This window comes from Dendrobates tinctorius, unplaced genomic scaffold (genome assembly GCF_039654945.1).
Source record: "Dendrobates tinctorius isolate UK_male_01 unplaced genomic scaffold, ASM3965494v1 ptg000082l, whole genome shotgun sequence".
NCBI lineage: Eukaryota > Metazoa > Chordata > Amphibia > Anura > Dendrobatidae > Dendrobates > Dendrobates tinctorius.
The window spans coordinates 8,055,487-8,074,960 of record NW_027361750.1 but is presented as its reverse complement, the minus strand read 5'-3'; the positions used below and the strand labels follow the sequence as shown (position 1 = coordinate 8,074,960).

Below are 19,474 nucleotides of genomic sequence, written 5' to 3'. Positions count from 1 at the left end.
GTATTTGGTCAGTATTTTACACAAGAATTTGTAAGCCAAAATCAGGACTGGAACAATTTTTTAGTAATTCCTGATTTTGACTTGCCAACACAAATGTAAATGCTATTATTAGTATTTAGGTATATTTTATTTACTAAAATTATCGCTTAATTATTTTTTTTAGGGTTTGTTGTTTCTCCATTCCTTTGTGTCTTTAACCTTCCCCTTCTTTCTCCCTCAATAAGTTTGTTGCCTTTCCCCTTTGCCTCCCTTTTTAATGTATACTTTTTACTTTTATTTATTTGTTTATTAATAAGTAAAAATTTCAATAAAAATATCAGAACAACAAATACTGATGTGAACTACTGGCCAACCACTGAACGTGTGAACGCGGACTAAGTGAAAAGATGTGACAGAATTTGGATGTCATCTGTGCGCTGTCCGTTTCCCACAGACTGATAGAAGAAGGTGGAGAAACGGACAATTGCAAAATGAATGTTAAGCGTGAAAATTAGATGCAATATTGAGATTGCAAAGATTCCCGTCCATAAATGTTCCATCTTCTGATGAATGTATAATAATGCCATGGCTGTTTGGCTGGATGCCAGCACTTACATCGTGTAATGAGCGGCTTTGCTCCGTCAGCAGATGTACAGTGTGATTGCACCTGCGTTCTGCTGCTGGTATTTGTAGACTTGACTCTTTCCATGTGAGACTGGAGTAATGAATGCAGATCCATAGAAGCATGTACGCGTCATTACCCTAGGGACGGCTGTGCTTCCAACCATTGACACTGTCCTTGGTGAAATGAATGTCTTGGAAAATCTTAAGCCATTGATTGGATTCATTAATTTCCAAGGAGTTAATATCTGACAGTGTTAAATTGGTTATTTCCTATTACTATCTAATACTCAGGAACTGTCTTTGGCAGCCTGCTGCTATTATGGTCATAATTAGAGAAGTGCGAAGCTAGCAGTCAGTATTCTTACATGGCCAATTTCTTTAGATTGTCACAGAAGGGGGAAAATAAGAGGCAGAGCTGCTTAGTGTGCTGAAATTGCTTTTCAGGGCCATGGGTTAATAACGGATACTGTCACTATATATATATATATATATATATATATATATATATATGATGCTATTATGTCATCCTCATGTTCATGTGAGTTTCGAGTCCTATTATCTTTAAATTATCCAAAATAATTCTCCCACCATGACAGTCCCTGCCCGTATGTGCTGCTAGGGCATATGAAGGTCACAGTTCCCCGTTCACGACCCCCCTCTATGAGCCAGATTGGACAGGACTGGCAATTTTTTTGAAGGGCTGGCATGCACTATCACATTTTCAATACAGCGGCCGCAGCAGGAGGAATGTGTATCCAGACGTAGCTTCCCCATGCCAATAGCAGCTTATTGCTGGGGGTTAGAGGAGCTGAACCTGCGGCCGTCCTCCTGTGATCACGTCGCCAGTTTATTTTCAAAACTGAATGTGTCTGTGAGATGATCCACATAGACATTAGTAATTCATTAGCTATGAAATTGAACCTAAGATATGCATGTGTGCGTGAGACTGCAAAATTACATCATGTCCACTTTTGGGGGACTTGGTCTGCTGTGAGTATATTGTCATACGGCCATCTTCGATTTAGTATCTGCGAGGCCATTGTCCAGTCTTTTTGGTATTATGATTTTGATGCTATGAAACATTAATATACTTTGTATTTCAGTTCCCACCAAGATTTTTCCTCTATGTACAGTATAGAGGGGAACAGAGATAGAAATACACAATGAGCAGTGGTTTAGATGGAATGTGTCATCAGAAACGACCTATTGTTTAATTGAGGTTTTTCATTTTACATATGTTTTTTATCAGTCTATCTATCTATGTTTTTTTTTTTTTTAATGGCCTTCAGCTTAATCTCGAGCCATGGTGACTAAGGAGGATCGATCTTGTGCAAGCCTAGATAGGTCCACCAAGGTCTTCTCCGCCATTATCTTGATAATATCAAGCCATCGGATTGCTGGTCTTCCTCTTTGCCTTGTTCCTTCTATTCTTCTGACCATGATGTCCTTCTCCAGTGATTGCTTTCTTCGTATGATGTGTCCAAAGTCGGCAAATTGTCTCATCAGTGAGGAAGAGGACTAGAACTCTAGTGCCACCTATAGGAAGTAGCAATCCTAAAATTCAATATCGACCCTTTAACGAGTCTTGTCACATGACTTAGGATAAAAGCCAAAACAAGAATCTCAATTTACAAACACGGTGTTTCAGGATATTGCCCCTCGTCAGTGCAAAGTGTGACATCTGGTTTGGCTGCATAAGAAGCGTCTGACCGGGATCCAAAGGGTAGCGTTTCTCCTTGCAGAGACATGTCAAGATTAGGAGACTTAGGCTGGGGTCACACTAACCGATGAGAAATAGGGTCCATACTTTCCATGCGTAATACGGAGAAATGTCCCCTAAATAGTGATCCGTATGTCATCCGTAATCGAGGTGTGGTCACGTATTTTGCGTATGTAAGCATCCGTATGTAATCTGTATGGCGTATGTCGAGATTTTCTCGCAGGCCTGCAAAATGGACATACAGTATAATGGAGCCCAATGACAGGTTAAATCCCAAACGAAAGAATAGATATATACACATAGAATGCATATATATACACTCACTGGCCACTTTATTAGGTACACCTGTCCAACTGTGTGTTAAGACTTAATTTCTAATCAGCCAATCACATGGCGGCAACTCAGTGCATTTAGGCATGTAGACATGGTCAAGACAATCTCCTGCAGTTCAAACCGAGCATCAGTATGGGGAAGAAAGGTGATTTGAGTGCCTTTGAACGTGGCATGATTGTTGGTGCCAGAAGGGCTGGTCTGAGTATTTCAGAAACTGCTGATCTACTGGGATTTTCACGCACAACCATCTCTAGGGTTTACAGAGAATGGTCCGAAAAAGAAAAAAAATCCAGTGAGCGGCAGTTCTGTGGCCGGAAATGCCTTGTTGATGCCAGAGGTCAGAGGAGAATGGGCAGACTGGTTCGAGCTGATAGAAAGGCAACAGTGACTCAAATTGCCACCCGTTACAACCAAGGTAGGCAGAAGAGCATCTCTGAACGCACAGTGCGTCGAACTTTGAGGCAGATGGGCTACAGCAGCAGAAGACCACACTGGGTACCACTCCTCTCAGCTAAGAACAGGAAACTGAGGCTACAATTTGCACAAGCTCATCGAAATTGGACAGTAGAAGATTGGAAAAACGTTGCCTGGTCTGATGAGTCTCGATTTCTGCTGCGACATTCAGATGGTAGGGTCAGAATTTGGCGTAAACAACATGAAAGCATGGATCCATCCTGCCTTGTATCAACGGTTCAGGCTGGTGGTGGTGGTGTCATGGTGTGGGGAATTTTTTCTTGGCACTCTTTGGGCCCCTTGGTACCAATTGAGCATCGTTGCAACGCCACAGCCTACCTGAGTATTGTTGCTGACCATGTCCATCCCTTTATGACCACAATGTACCCAACATCTGATGGCTACTTTCAGCAGGATAATGCGCCATGTCATAAAGCTCGAATCATCTCAGATTGGTTTCTTGAACATGACAATGAGTTCACTGTACTCAAATGGCCTCCTCAGTCACCAGATCTCAATCCAATAGAGCATCTTTGGGATGTGGTGGAACGGGAGATTCGCATCAGGGATGTGCAGCCGACAAATCTGCGCCAACTGTGTGATGCCATCATGTCAATATGGTCCAAAATCTCTGAGGAATGCTTCCAGCACCTTGTTGAATCTCTGCCACGAAGAATTGAGGCAGTTCTGAAGGCAAAAGGGGGTCCAACCCCTTACTAGCATGGTGTACCTAATAAAGTGGCCAGTGAGTGTGTATGTGTATATATATATATATATATATATATATATATATATATATATACACATGTCATTGAGACATACCGTATATATATATCTAATATATAAAGCTCAATGTGTGTATGTATGTATGTGTGTGTGTATGTCCGGGATTGGCACCCGCACCGTCGCAGCTACAGCCACAAAATTTGGCACAGTCACATGTCTGGACCCCGAGAGTGTCCTAAGCTATGTTGTGAGGCGAAATTTTAACCCCGCGCGTTCCAATTCACCAAACAATTTTGCCCCTATCTACATAATAGGGAAAAAGTGTGTGCGTGTCAAGCCCCGCCCTTCATTATGATGTCACAATGGTTGCCATGGCGACGCTGATTCATCATAGGTTGCAATGGGGACGTTTATGTCATAACGGAATGGTGATGATGATGTCATAATGGGTATATGGGCACTGGACTATGGGATGGAGGATATGTATGACGGGTATATGGGCACTGGACTATGGGATGGAGGATATGTATGACGGGTATATGGGCACTGGACTATGGGATGGAGGATATGTATGATGGGTATATGGGCACGGGACTATGGGATGGAGGATATGTATGACGAATATATGGGCACGGGACTATGGGATGGCGGGTATGTATGATGGGTATATGGGCACGGGACTATGGGATGGAGGATATGTATGATGGGTATATGGGCATGGGACTATGAGATGAAGGATGTGTGATGGGTATATGGGCACTCAACTATGGGATGGTGAATATGTATGATGGGTATATGGGCATGGGACTATGGGATGGAGAATATGTATGATGGGTATATGGGCATGGGACTATGGGATGGAGGATGTGTGATGGGTATATGGGCATTGGACTAAGGGATGGAGGATATGTATGACGGGTATATGGGCATGGGACTATGGGATGGCGGATATGTATGATGGGTATATGGGCACAGGACTATGGGATGGAGAATATGTATGATGGGTATATGGGCATGGGACTATGAGATGAAGGATGTGTGATGGGTATATGGGCAATCGACTATGGGATGGTGAATATGTATGATGAGTATATGGGCATGGGACTATGGGATGGAGAATATGTATGATGGGTATATGGGCATGGGACTATGGGATGGAGGATGTGTGATGGGTATATGGGCACTCTACTATGGGATGGAGGATATGTATGATGGGTATATGGGCACGAGCCTATGGGATGGTGGATATGTATGATGGGTATATGGGCATGGGACTATGGGATGGAGGATATGTATTATGTGTATATGGGCATGGGACTATGGGATGGGGGATAATTATAATTTGTTATAACTAACCACAGTTAGCTCCTATGCCCGGGCAGCGCTGGGCTCTTCAGCTAGTATATATATATATATTTATATTTCATAGAGTTCTACCTAGCAGAATAGCTGCTAAATCAATTGCCGTCTTCTGTAAAATCAATTCCAAACCCAACATGAAATGACACATGGTTTTCATACAGTAAACCATTTCATTTCATGTATTTTTTATATGGCCCTGACTAATAATTAGATTAGGGTTTGTGTATAAAATTTGGTACGTCTAGGTGTTAAATTAATGGGTTAATTCGTTGGAAAAAAATGCGTGGGCTCCCGTGGCAAAATCGCAACCAGAGAGGTAAAGCAGGTGAGTGAGGGCAGATTTTCCTAGCCTTGAGAGGGACCAATGTTTTTGGACCCCCCAGGCTGCAAAAATCTGCCCCCAGACACCCCAGAAAAGGCGCATCTATAAGATGCGCCTTTTCTGGCACTTATCCTCTCTGTTCCCATTGCCCTGTAGCGGTGGCTAATGGGTTAATATGAATAGGTTAATGTCACCTTGCAATTGGAAGGTGACATTAAGCCGATTAATAATGGAGATGTGTCAATAAGACACCGATCTATTATTAACCCTAGACTATTAAATGGTTAAAAAACACACACAGACATTAATTAAAAATTATTTTAATGAAATAAAGACACCTAGTTTTTGACAAAATTTATTCCTCTGCTAATCCAAAAATAAACCAGCGACCTGTTACAAAAATAAAACAAAAAAGCAACACTATCCTTACCTCTCCGCTGCTCAGTCAGGTCCCCCGTTGCAATCCATCAGAAAGGGTTAAGTGGTTTACACAGGGATCGGTGCTAATGCGACCAGCCCCATGTAAACCACTGCCAGAATGAATTATTTCATCTCTGCGCAGCCTCCCTGGCTGCCCTGAGATGAACTAATGAGCGTGGGAAAGTTTCTACATTTTTTCCCACACTCATTAGTTCACCTCAGGTCAGCCAGGGACTCCGCGCAGCCTCACTGACGTCACTGGCTGACCTGAGATGAACTAATGAGCGTGGGAAAAAATGCAGAAACTTTACCACGCTCATTAGTTCATCTCCAGGCATATCCGGCCACATCTGACCATATATTTCTGCAGATACAACCTATGTAGGGAAGATGCAAATATGACTTATGTCTTCAGCTGGACATATCAGGGGCGTATCAGGGAGTAGAGAGGCAGCAGTCACTCCCAGGCCTGGAGTCTTAGGGTTTTCCTGCCCCATAAAATAAAAATTGAAGCAAAGGAGCTTCCAGCTATTCCTCAGATAGCAGTTCATCATTCTTGCCCTAGAAAAGTCGCAAGTGGAACATTTTCTTTTATGACATCCATTATGTCCTAAGAGGACAAATAGAATGCGGTTGTCATCATGTAAAGCAACTCATTAAAGGCGGTATATCAAGATTGCAAGTTATCAAATATCAGCAAGATTGGTGATCTTTTGTTGAGTGGAATTTGAGTACAGTCCTTTAAAGTCCACTTTTCCAATAGAGATGTAACACTGAATATGGCAATTTTGATAGATGGTAAAAGCAAAAGCTCATCATGGCTGTGGTCATAGTTTCATGATATATTTTTATTTCGGAAATGATTGAAAGTTTCCCTTGCAGTGACCTGGATTCTTTTCCCTTTTTCCTGACAGTATGATTTGCTGTGGATCATTTCAGAATGTCTTCAGAGACCTCTCTCTTTCACAGGCAAAAAGTTAAATATGATGCCATGGCTTCATGACTTATTAATGAATTTCAACATTTTGGAAGTTTTCCTGTCTTTGGTTTCAGTTATTTTTTATATCATGTATCATCTTAACCAGACCTGGGCAAAGTGTGGCCCAACACTCTGGCTAAAGTGTGGCCCAACACTCTGGCTGTTCGACCCCAGACAGAGACAGCCGGAGGGCTGAAAGCAATGGCCCACAGGCCGCATCATGCCCACCCCCCGCCGTCTGCTCCCGATAGCACCATTATCTGCATCCTCAGGACATCACTACATCGCTGTTGAAGCTATGAATAAGGGTTGCTGACCTGAAACACGTAAACTTATGGATCCTTGATCTTTTATATCTTTTTGATTTTTCTCAGCTAAAAGTTGTGTTAACATATTTAATTGGTGATGGAGCGCAGTCCTCATGGACCTTCTCTTCCATTTTTTATATGGGTTGTGTGGGGCTATGCAAGGGCTCATACTATATATAGGGGACTTTGTGGTATCACACTATATATAGTGGCTATGTGGGGGCTCATATTGTATATATGGGGACTGTGTGGGCACACACTGTATATAGGGAGCTATGTGGGGGCTCATACTGTATATAGGGGGACTGTGTGGGCTCACACTATATATAGGGAGGTACGTGGGGGCTCATACTGTATATAGGGGGACTGTGTGGGCTCACACTATATATAGGGAGGTACGTGGGGGCTCATACTGTATATAGGGGGACTGTGTGGGCTCACACTGTATATAGGGAGCTACGTGGGGGCTCATACTGTATATAGGGAGCTATGTGGGGGCTCATACTGTATATAGCGGACTGTGTCGTATCACACAATATATAGGGAGGTACGTGGGGGCTCATACTGTAAATAGGGGGACTGTGGGGGCTCACACTGTATATAGGGAGCTATGTGGAGGCTCATACTGTATATAGCGGACTGTGTGGGCTCACACTATATATAGGGAGGTATGTGGGGGCTCATACTGTATATAGGGGGACTGTGTGGGCTCACACTGTATATAGGGAGCTACGTGGGGACTCATACTGTATATAGGGGGACTGTGTGGGCTCATACTATGTAAAGGGAGCTATGTGGGGGGTCATACTGTATATAGGGGTGCTGGCATATATAATTCTGGTCAATATTAAGTGGTAGACATAATATAAAATAATAGTTATAATTCATATGCTAATATTAATATTGGGCAGAATTAATTTCAGCCTATTGGTTCGGCCTCCATAACGGTCACAGTCTCTCATGTGACCCCTCAGGAAAATAAATTCCCCATGCTTGATCTTAACCAGGACTCTTTTATTTGTCACAATAAGTAATAGAAAGTAATATTTTCTATTTTCTGTTATACGTTTGATATGAATTTGATTTCTGATACTGTTCTTCTGGTTTATGTTTTTTACAGCAATCATGTACGTCATGGGTGCACTTGGTCCAGCAGTCGGCTATTTGTTAGGTGGAGTACTTATTGGATTTTATGTTGATCCCCGCACCATTGTCAACATTGAGCAGAGCGACCCACGATTCATTGGCAACTGGTAAGACCTTAACTAGCTAAAGGAGAAGTAAATCCAAGGGTTAACCACAATTTTCTGCAGCAAATTCCAGTGCAAATACATGTTAGACTTTTCTACACAACAAATCCACTATAGAACATTCCTTCAGTGACTCCATCATTTAGTAAAATCATGCAGCCATTTAGGCTATGTGCACACGTATGCAGAAAATTTCTGCATAAAAACCGAACACCTTCCCAGAAAACGTGCGTTTTTTTTCCGCGATTTTTGCACGTTTTTGCCGCGATTTTTTCAGCGCATCCCCAGACGCATAGAAAATAGCTAGAAATGCAGAATTTTCCGCGAAATTAATGAGCATGCTGCGGTTTTCACCGCGAAGTGTTTTTTTCGCGGGAAAAAACGCATCAATATGCACAAAGTGCAAAATGCATTAAAAAGAATGGGAAGCTTCTTTAAAGCTTTTTTGAGTGGATTTTTTGGTAAATCCGCGGGAAAAACGCAAAAAAAAAAACCTGCTGTGTGTGAACACAGCCTTAGTATAAAATGCTGATCTTTTGTTAAACGGAATCTGTCAGCAGGATTTTGCTATGTAATCTGAGGACAGCATAATGTAGGGGTAAAAACACCGAATTCATTGATGTGTTACTTATCAGGCTGTGTGCTGTTGTTTATTTATAGTGAATATTTTATCACTAGGTGATTATCATTGCTGGGGCTAGCTGCCTTGTTCGAAATCATCCAACCACACCCCCTCCTGTGATTAGCAGCTCACTGTCTATGTACACAGAAAGCTGTGGTGTGGGCAGGGGCAGCTTTCTGAGATCTGCTATATGCTACATTGAAGAACTCTGATTGTGTCACAACTGCTGCGCCCAGTAACCTAAGTGATACATCGTTGGAATCCGGGTCAACATTATGCTGCCCTCAGATGAGGTAGAAAGAACCTGGTGACAGATTCCCTTTAGCCACATTCACAAACATTTTAAAATTGCCCCAGTGCATCTAAGATTTAAAAAAGCAATCAACAACTTTGCAAATTGACTTCTTAGAAATCATTTACTGGTTGTGTGTACTCGTCATATGATGTCTCCATGGTAACAGACTACAAATAAATATTATGTAGTCTGAAGATTTATTATGCATCGTCTATTTTCAATCTGTTATAGAATCACATATGAAAAACATTTAAACAGCTGCTACATTTTAGATGCTGTCGAGTAATAAAAGATTTTGTGGCAAAAGTGGAACTTGATTTACCGTACATTTATATACAGGTGCTTCTCACTAAATTAGAATATTATCAAAAAGTTAATTTACTTCAGTTCTTCAATACAAAAAATGAATCTCATATATTATAATAAAGTCATTACAGAGTGATCTATTTCACATGTTTATTTCTGTTAATGTTGATGATTATGGCTTACAGCCAATGAAAACCCAAAAGTCATTATCTCAGTAAACTAGAATGATTAACAAAAAACACCTGCAAAGGCTTCCTAAGCTATTCGAAAAGGACCCTTAGTCTGCTTCAGTAGGCTCCACAATCATGGGGAAGACTGCTGACTTGACAGATGTCCAGAAGGCAGTCACTGACACACTCCACAAGGAAGGTAAGCCACAAAAGGTCATTGCTAAAGAAGCTGGCTGTTCACAGAGTGCGTATCCAAGCATATTAATGGAAAGTTGAGTGGAAGGAAAAAGTGTGGTAGAAAAAGGTGCACAAGCAACCGGGATAACCACAGCCTTGAAAGGATTGTTAAGAAAAGGCCATTCAAAAATTTTGGGGAGATTCACAATGAGTGGACTGCTGCTGGAGTCATTGCTTCAAGAGCCTCCACACACAGATGTATCCAGGGCATGGACTACAAGTGTCACATTCCTTGTGTCAAGCCACTCATGACCAATAGACAATGCCAGAAGCGATTACCTGGGCGAAGGTGAAAAACAACTGGACTATTGCTCAGTGGTCCAAGGTGTTGTTTTCAGATGAAAGTAAATTTTGCATTTCATTTGGAAATCAAGGTCCCAGAGTCTGGAGGAAGAGTGGAGAGGCCACAATCCAAGCTGCTTGAGGTCCAGTATGAAGTTTCCACAATCAGTGATGGTTTGGGGAGCCTTATCTGCTGGTGTAGGTCCACTGTGTTTTATCAATACCAAAGTCAGTGCAAACTTAATTTCTCCATTTTCTCCATTGACTGAGTCCGCAAATGTCAAACTGCACTCAGATTGACATCCGAGTGCACTCCGATGTTTTGCTTGCACCCATAGACTTGAAGGAATGCGCATGATCTGATTTACAGAACCACTCGCAGCATGCCGAATCGGCATGAGAAAAAAAACGCAGATCAGCACTGCCCCATAGTATAATATTGGTCCTAGTGATATCTGATAAATCATCAGATAGCACTCATCCAAGTGATACACTCGTGTGAGCGAGTCCCAATAATGACCTGATAATGGCAATTGCGATTTCTCACAAGCGGATACAAACCAGGAAACAGCAGAGGAGTACTTTCCTCAATATATATTCTCTTATAGCAAATGACAAGCTACAGGGATAAGAAATACTGAATATTAAAATTACTGTAACTAAAAATTACATATCAGCTACTTACATCCAGCCCCTCCAGGACCTGTCATTATAAGTTTATGTAGTGCCAGCATCTCTTCCGGGGAAGGAGAAAAGCTGCGGTTAGCTTTTAGTCTTACACTGAGTCAGCAGCTGCAGCAATTGTCAGAAACCAGAAATTTTACAGGGTACCTATCATTTTATTATTTTTCATCTTCCCCTAAATATGCTGCAGGTCAGACCTTGGGACAGTACTACGGACTCAGTAGTAAGTCTAGGAGATCATACAGCGCTATGCTGGTGCGATCGTGCAGGAAGTGATCGCTGCCACTTTCTGAAGTGAGCGCTTGTGAGCAGGCTGTTTTTGGATTGGTGGGGATCTCAAGATCCAGATCCCATTGATCTGTAGGACCTTTGGGGAGGAATAGCATATCAATAAAAAAAAGTAATGATAGACGACCTTTAAGTTTCATTAGCATTAACTACGTAGTCAGCTCTTTATTTAGTGTAGCTTGTTTTCATTCTCGAAATATTGAACTGAAACTTCAAAAGCATTTCAATGCAAGGAGGTAATGTATCCCTACATTGTGGATAAGGTCTAGAGACTTTTATGTATTTTATATCATAGGATCAAAACTATGGAATAAGCAAATATCAAAATATTATGCTTCCTTGGTTTTCAAAGGGGGTAGTTTTAAACAAAGTGTGGCCCTAGGCAAAGCTGAAAGTAGGTCATCAAATGCTGAAACACACTTTACTTAGTTTAGAAGGTGAAATGCCAGGGGTGTTGCTAGAGTCTTAAAAGAGCAGGGTCACACGTCCTAAGGCATATGCCATCCGCCTTCCAAAGGAAAAGAAAAAGTATAATGTATATAAGTGAAAGAAGAGTTAACAGATAGGCCCCACTTGAAGTATAGTACATGCCAGGACAGAGCGCCCCAATGATGGATGCACATACCTTCCCCTCTCTAACCCTACTGCCAAACAGTGCCATATTACAACAGCAGAAAGAACCTACCGCTGGTGTAATATAATGCAGCTACTGAGGTGGATGATGGTTCATGAGAGTACAAAGATATGTGGACCCTGAATAATTCCTCAGTTCAGTTGTTGCCTCCCCCCCTTCTACCTGTATAGTTGATCAAAGTTACATTGGATAACAAAGTGTTATTCCCAAAATAGTAAGTTATTACCTGTCCCAGGGCATAACTTGCTGATTGCTAGGGGTTCTGACTGGTGAGAACCCCAAAGATGCTGGGAAGGGGGCCCTGGAACTTTGAGAACGGCACCCTGGAACCCTGAGAACGGGGGTCTGCAGAGCCCCTTATTGAATGAAGCAGCAATGTGCAATCCCTACCTCCATTGCATTCATGGTCGAGAGGACTACCAGAATTAGGCTACTTTCACACATCAGGTTTTCGGCGTCAGGCGCGTTCCGGCGTCGTGCCGGAGCGCCGGATCCGGCAAATGTTTTGTAAAACCGGATGTGACGGATCCGGTTTTCTGCCGGATCCGTCTTGCGCATGACAGCCAAAACCGGATCCGTCTCATCCGGTTCATCCGGTTTTCGATCCGTTTTTTGACGAATTACGCTGGATCCGGTTTTTAAAAACGCCCCTTGTGGCCACCGAACGGGATTGGCTACTGAAAAACTATACATACCGTGTTCCTACAGCCCTTCTTTGACAGGTTGTAGAGGAGAAAGTGCAGGTTGGAGAGAAGAGCAAGTGACTGGCGAAGATGGATGTTGTGATTGGAAATATTTTGAAGAATTTGGCGGATTTTACAGCGGAGGCGAATCGTTTGACGGTGATTGTTCTGGAGAAGGAGAGAGCGAGACAGCAGCGCATCAGGCATCGTAGACGACGTTTGTGGATCCACCCCATCACAGCCAAGAGAATGACGCGTGGGGTCTATTCTACACTCTGCATGGACCTTAGACGAAACCCGGATAAATTTTTTGGATATGTTCGGATGAAAATGGAAAATTTTGATTACTTGGTGGACTTGCACACCTCATAAGAAAATCGGACACCTATTGCCGCTTCTTTGTTTCACCCGCAGAGCGTCTGATGGTGACTTTAAGGTAAGCCACATTTATTGGATATGCTCGCATCAGAGCACACTTTCACTGCAATCTTGTTGGTGGTAGTTTGTATCTCCAAGTGTTATAGCTGAGTTTTGGTATGTAATGCTGTTATTTTAAACTAATTGATTGTTTTTTAATTCCCCACAGATTTCTTGCAACTGGAGAATCCCTTTCGTCACTGCATTTCCAGTACAGACTCGGGATTTCCACCATATCTGGAATAGTGAAGCACACATGCCGTGCACTGTGGGACTCCTTAGCTGAAGAGTTTTTACCAGAGCCCAAAACAGAGAGGTGGATTGAAATTTCTGAAAAGTTTCAACAGATATGTCGGTTTCCGAACTGCTTGGGCGCTGTGGACGGGAAACCTATCCGCATTGTAAAGCCAGCCGGATCGGGATCGGAATATTTCAATTACAAGAAATATTTTTCAATTGTCCTCATGGCCATCGCTGACGCGGAATACAAATTTATTGCTGTTGATATTGGGGCCTATGGCCACTCCAATGACTCTCAAGTTTTCAAACTGTCTGCCATGGGGCGTAAACTGTATGGAAACACCTTCCAGTTCCCATCCCCTAGACCGCTGCCGCAAACATATGGTCCACCAATGCCATTTGTCTGTGTAGGGGATGAAGCCTTCCAGCTGTCAGAACACCTTTTGAAACAGTACGGTAGCAGAGTATTGTCAAGAACAAAACGCATTTTTAATTACCGCCTCACAAGAGCAAGAAGAATGGTTGAATGTACCTTTGGTATTCTGACAGCCAAATGGCGGGTCCTATTGACTGCGATCAACCTCAAGACAGAAACTGTGGACGAGGTGATCAAAGCGTGCGTGGTACTCCACAATTTTGTTATCTGCAAGGAACCCATTTCCATTGAGGACACCTCTGAAGAAACCACCTTGCAAGATTACCAGGACATTACCACTAGAAGTTCTGTGACGGTTTCAGTAAAGAGGGACAATTTTGCACTATACTTTATGTCACCTCAAGGCAGAGCACACTGGCAGGATGACAGAGTGTGAAAGATTTGTGCCCTTAACCAAACTTGTGTACCTTCTGTACCAACAGTATATACCTTTGCCAACCAAAGTTGGCTATCTTGTCATGGTCTTACTATTTTTACCTTTAGGCCACAGGTGTGTACCTGGTTGTGTTTTATGCAAAGTATTTCACCTTTTAACAAAAGTTGTGTACATTGTTAGGAAATCACCAACAATAAACACAACTTTTTAGGTGAAATACTTTACTTCAAACACAACCAGGAACACAACTGTGGCAAAAAGCTAAAATTTACCCACAGTTATATACCTGGTTTTGAATACCTTTTTACCTTTGTATTTATCCTTTTTTTTAAACAAACATATTTCGCCGCAGAAAGAAATGACAAACAACCAGTGTAAACGATAATTTAACTTTTATTTAAAAATTTTTTTTTTTTGTAAACTGTTTTTAAAGTTAAAAAACTTTTTTAATAAAGGTTTGAAACCAACTGGTCATTTTTATTACAAAACACATATTATAAATTGGTGTAGTGTGGGGTGGAAATACTGCTGGAGGGGCTGCGGGACACTTCGACACTGGGAGTCGGCGGGTCCAGCTTTTCGCCGGAGACAAAAAACGTTACAGTAGCCGTTTTTTCCAGACGCCGGATTGCGACACATTGCCGGATCCGGCGAAAACCGGACGAAACGCATGGCCATCCGGCGCGATCCGGCGCAAATGCAAGTCAATGTGGGGGAAACCGGATCCGGCATTGCATTTCGCCGGATCCGGTTTTTGTCAAAAGAGCCGGATCGCGCCTGACGGCGAAAACCTGATGTGTGAAAGAGGCCTAAGCTGAACATTGTTCTTTTATTTCTTCATCAGTCCCATAGACAATAAATGTAGCGGTGGTCGATCATGCGCACTACCGCTGCATTACATATAGGCTGTTCTCATGATTCACTCCCGTGTTCTCAGTGGGGTTGGACCCCAAGTAATCAGAAAATAAGAAAATACCCTATGGATAAGGGCTAACTTGCTATTTTGGGAATAACCCTTTCAGGACAGGTTGGACCTTATCAGTTAGAGCACTGCAGACTCACCCCAGAGCTGCACAGACAAAGGCTTGGATTGAAGCGTACTGCTGCTATTTTTCAACTGACCAAAACATCTGGGCATTCTTACACTGAACTCACTTTCTGCTTGCAGGTGGAGTGGGTTTCTGCTCTGTGCAATGGCTATGTTACTTGTCATCTTTCCAATGTTTACCTTTCCAAAGAAGCTTCCTCCTCGACAGAAGAAGAAAAAGAAGAAAAAGAAAAGTAACTCATACGATGTTTCCAGTGATGATGATGTGATGAAAGAGAAATCTAGCAGCACAACGAAAGCCGATCCTGCTGTTGGCCCATCCATAGGGTTTGGAAAGAATTTTAGAGGTAAAGTAACATCAGTGATGTCATTATTTGTGAGTTTTATTACATTCCCGACTCCTCATTGGCTTTGGTTGAAAAAAAAATCTTTGATATTATTGCTCAAGACATTTCAAAATATTTGTCAGGGGGCAAGATGCGAGGAAAATAGGATTATCACCTATGAGAAATGTTAAGCCCACAGAGGTAGGAGCTCCCAGTATTCGAGACCTTAGTACATTACCCAAAGCGAAGATCAGCTGCAAGGAATGTGTCTGGTTCTAGAGGATTGACATATCCATGCCTCTCGTAGACTGTCCACTGATTACACAGTGCAGTACTTAAAGGGATTTTCACAACTTGCCAAGTTATCACCAAATGATAACTTGTTGATCACTGAGATCTCCACTGATCCCTTGAACTCTGTTTGACTGCAAATAAAACAAGGGATCACAGCCCACACACAAAGTTTATGGCTCTCCAGCCGTTCCATAGACATGAATTGGAGCCTTGACATTCATGTGCCAACCACTCCATTCTAACAAGGCACTTTAGTGGATAGGTGATGAATTAATTCCTTGTTGGATTTCCGTGCAGATTAACACTAAACGCTGAGAATCCCAGTAGTAGGAATCTAATCTCTATACTCCTATAATTATTGGGGAACTCTTCCAACATAAAGGCATTGGTCAATCATCTATTTGCGTTTCTGCAAATAGTTGGTTGTAGATAGATCTCTGATTCAATAATCTGAACTTATAAGACAATTGGCCACTGACCATTGGCTCAAGCAAGAACCTGAGGATGCATTTTCTTGTTAGCATTGATTTTTGTATCATCTAGGTAACTTATACCCTAATATTCATGCATGGAATAAGGTTCCTCTTCAGAAGAGAACCATTGGACTTTGCTGAAGAACTCACGCTGCCCTGACCCTTGTCAGTTAGCAGTTTGTTAGTGATCGGTGCGGAGGTTGTAGGGATCATAGTGTAACTACAGTTTGCGGTAAGTTTCAACATGTATATTAGTGAGATATAAGTATCTACAATAATGTGTGACTTGTCAACTTGGTGACAAAATTCTTGCAAGGAAATCCATTACACGCCCGTCATTTCAGGGATCCTACATATATTGTTTTATTTTTCCATTCATTTTATATAAACTTCATCTCTTGTCATTTTTTAGACCTTCCAAGAGCAGCAGTCAGAATTTTAAGCAACATGACTTTCCTTTTTGTGAGTTTGTCATACACTGCTGAGAGTGCCATTGTCACCGCTTTTATTACCTTCATTCCCAAGTTCATCGAGTCTCAGTTTGGCATCCCAGCTTCCAGTGCCAGCATCTACACTGGTAAGATCATGCTTAATGGTGCATGTCAATTACAGTAGGAAATGGACTTTGTTAATGAAATGATTGATAAAGGCATCGCTTACTTAAGGGTTGTAAAGAATTTATATCAAATGGTAAGTAATTTGTTAAAAGGGTTCTGACTACTTGATGGCATATCTGTAAAATATCTTTCTTGGCTACTCCTATATTAGTTTATCAGCTTTTAAATACTAGATTACGGTATATACTGTTTTTTCTCTTTAAAGAGCATTTCCCAAAAAATAAAATAAAAACACACCTGAAAATCACACAATATTTTCTTTTGTAAAAACGTTTACATTTTCACTTAAAGGGAACCTGTCAGCAGGATTGTGCACAGTAACCCACAGACAATGTCAGGTTATACCGAGTAAAATGATACCTTGGTTGATGAAATCCGTCTTGTTTCTTAATCTTCATTTTTCAGTTTTGTGTTAATGATATGCTCGTGCTCCGGGGCGGCCTGTGGGGGGTCTGCATCTGATTAGGTATTTGTAATGCCGACTGCTGACAGGTCACTGATCCCTCACTGACCTGCCCCCTAGTTTACATAATGAGTAATATATATATATATATATATACCGTATTTTTCGCTTTTTAAGACGCACCTGATTATAAGACGCACCCCCAAATGTGGTGAAGGAATAGAGAATTTTTTAATAAATGGGGTCCGTCTTATAATGCCAGTGTCCCGTCTAACAAATCATATAGGGTATATGTCCCTCATAGCCCCCCCATCCTAAAATTAGCCCCCTTATTCTGGATATGGCCACCTTATATTGAATATAGCCCCCTTGTGCTGGCACACGGGCCCCCTGTGGCTGGCACACGGGCCCCCTGTGGCTGGCACATGGGCCCCCTGTGGCTGAAACACGGCCCCCTGAGGCTGGCACACTGGCCCCCTGTGGCTGGCACACTGGCCCCCTGTGGCTGACACACGGCCCCCTGTGGCTGGCACACTGGCCCCCTGTGGCTGACACACGGCCCCCTGTGGCTGGCACACGGCCCCCTGTGGCTGGCACACTGGCCCCCTGTGGCTGGCACACTGGCCCCCTGTGGCTGACACACTGGCCCCCTGTGGCTGGCACACGGCCCCCTGTGGCTGGCACACTGGCCCCCTGTGGCTGACACACTGGCCCCCTGTGGCTGGCACACTGGCCCCCTGTGGCTGGCACACGGCCCCCTGTGGCTGGCACACGGCCCCCTGTGGCTGGCACACTGGCCCCCTGTGGCTGACACACTGGCCCCCTGTGGCTGGCACACTGGCCCCCTGTGGCTGGCACACGGCCCCCTGTGGCTGGCACACTGGCCCCCTGTGGCTGACACACGGCCCCCTGTGGCTGACACACTGGCCCCCTGTGGCTGACACACGGCCCCCTGTGGCTGACACACGGCCCCCTGTGGCTGACACACGGCCCCCTGTGGCTGACACACGGCCCCCTGTGTTAGATATCGCCTCCATGCTGCTGCTTTTAGTAAAATAAACTCTTTCCTTACCTTCTCAGCGCTGTCCCTCCTCGTGTCTCCCTCAGTGTGGTTGAGCTCCTCCTCCACTTCCTGGTTCTCAGTGCCGGTCATGTGATCAGCACAGCAGAGTGATATCATCTCTGCGTGCCTGATGACAGCAGCAGCAGAGACACTGGGAGATCAGCGCTGGAGGAGGTAAGGAAAGAGTTTTTTATTTTACTATGGGCAGCAGCATGGGGGCGATATCTAACACAGGGGATCATGTGCGATCAAAGGAGGGCGCAGGCAGCTATAATATGCGCCGCTCCCCCAGCCAGTCACCGTGGTGCGGTTTCAGCACCATGGTGATGGACAGCGGCAGTGCATATTATATGAGCGGGAGCAGGAGATCAAAGGCTCCCTCCGGCAGCTTTTACCAGCTCACAGCACCGCTCCAAAGCTGCCCCCATCTCCCCTGGACCCTGCAGTATATATATATATATACACCCCCGTCCCCCGTATATTCGGATTATAAGACGCACCCCCTACTTTCCCCCAAAATTTGGGGGAACAAAAGTGCGTCTTATAAAGCGAAAAATACGGTATATATATATATATATATATATATATATATATATATATATATATATATATACAGTGTATGTGTATATATATATATATATATATATATATATATATATATAAAATCCCCTTCTGAATTCTGGCGGCGGTGCCTACGCAGTACCATGATTGCATCCATATTGTGCATTTAATTATTCTTTTTGGTGGTATCCAAAAATTCCTGAAAAAAATTCAGCTTGAAAATGGCCCTGGCCGCGCCTGCGTAACAGCAGTGATCTGATAGCTTCCACTGCGCATGCGCCAGCAGCACCATCTTGCTAGAGAAGAAAAAAATCCTCCTCCAAGATGCCTGCGCTGTAATATACATCTGAATCGCCGATAGCTGCTATTGTGCCAGCCGCGCCATCTTGCTGGGAAATAAAAAATTGTCTCCACTAAGATGGCGCCGACTGCACCTGCGCAGTAGCATCTGTCAGCGATCCGATAGATGCCACTGTGCAGGCGCAAGCAGCGCCATCTTGGAAGGGGCCATTTTTTTTTTTTTGGTCTAGCAAGATGGCGGCA

General features: G+C 43.2%; 1 protein-coding gene across 1 annotated transcript in view; it reads left to right on the top strand.

Moving 5' to 3' along the window:
- SLCO5A1 (solute carrier organic anion transporter family member 5A1) overlaps positions 1-19,474 on the top strand; it is a 189,126-nt gene that overhangs the window by 87,724 nt on the left and 81,928 nt on the right. Inside the window, exons 3-5 of the mRNA XM_073583864.1 lie at positions 8,347-8,479; positions 15,315-15,541; positions 16,700-16,864. Of these exons, the coding sequence (XP_073439965.1) occupies positions 8,347-8,479; positions 15,315-15,541; positions 16,700-16,864 (525 nt within the window). The remainder of the gene's footprint in view (positions 1-8,346; positions 8,480-15,314; positions 15,542-16,699; positions 16,865-19,474) is intronic.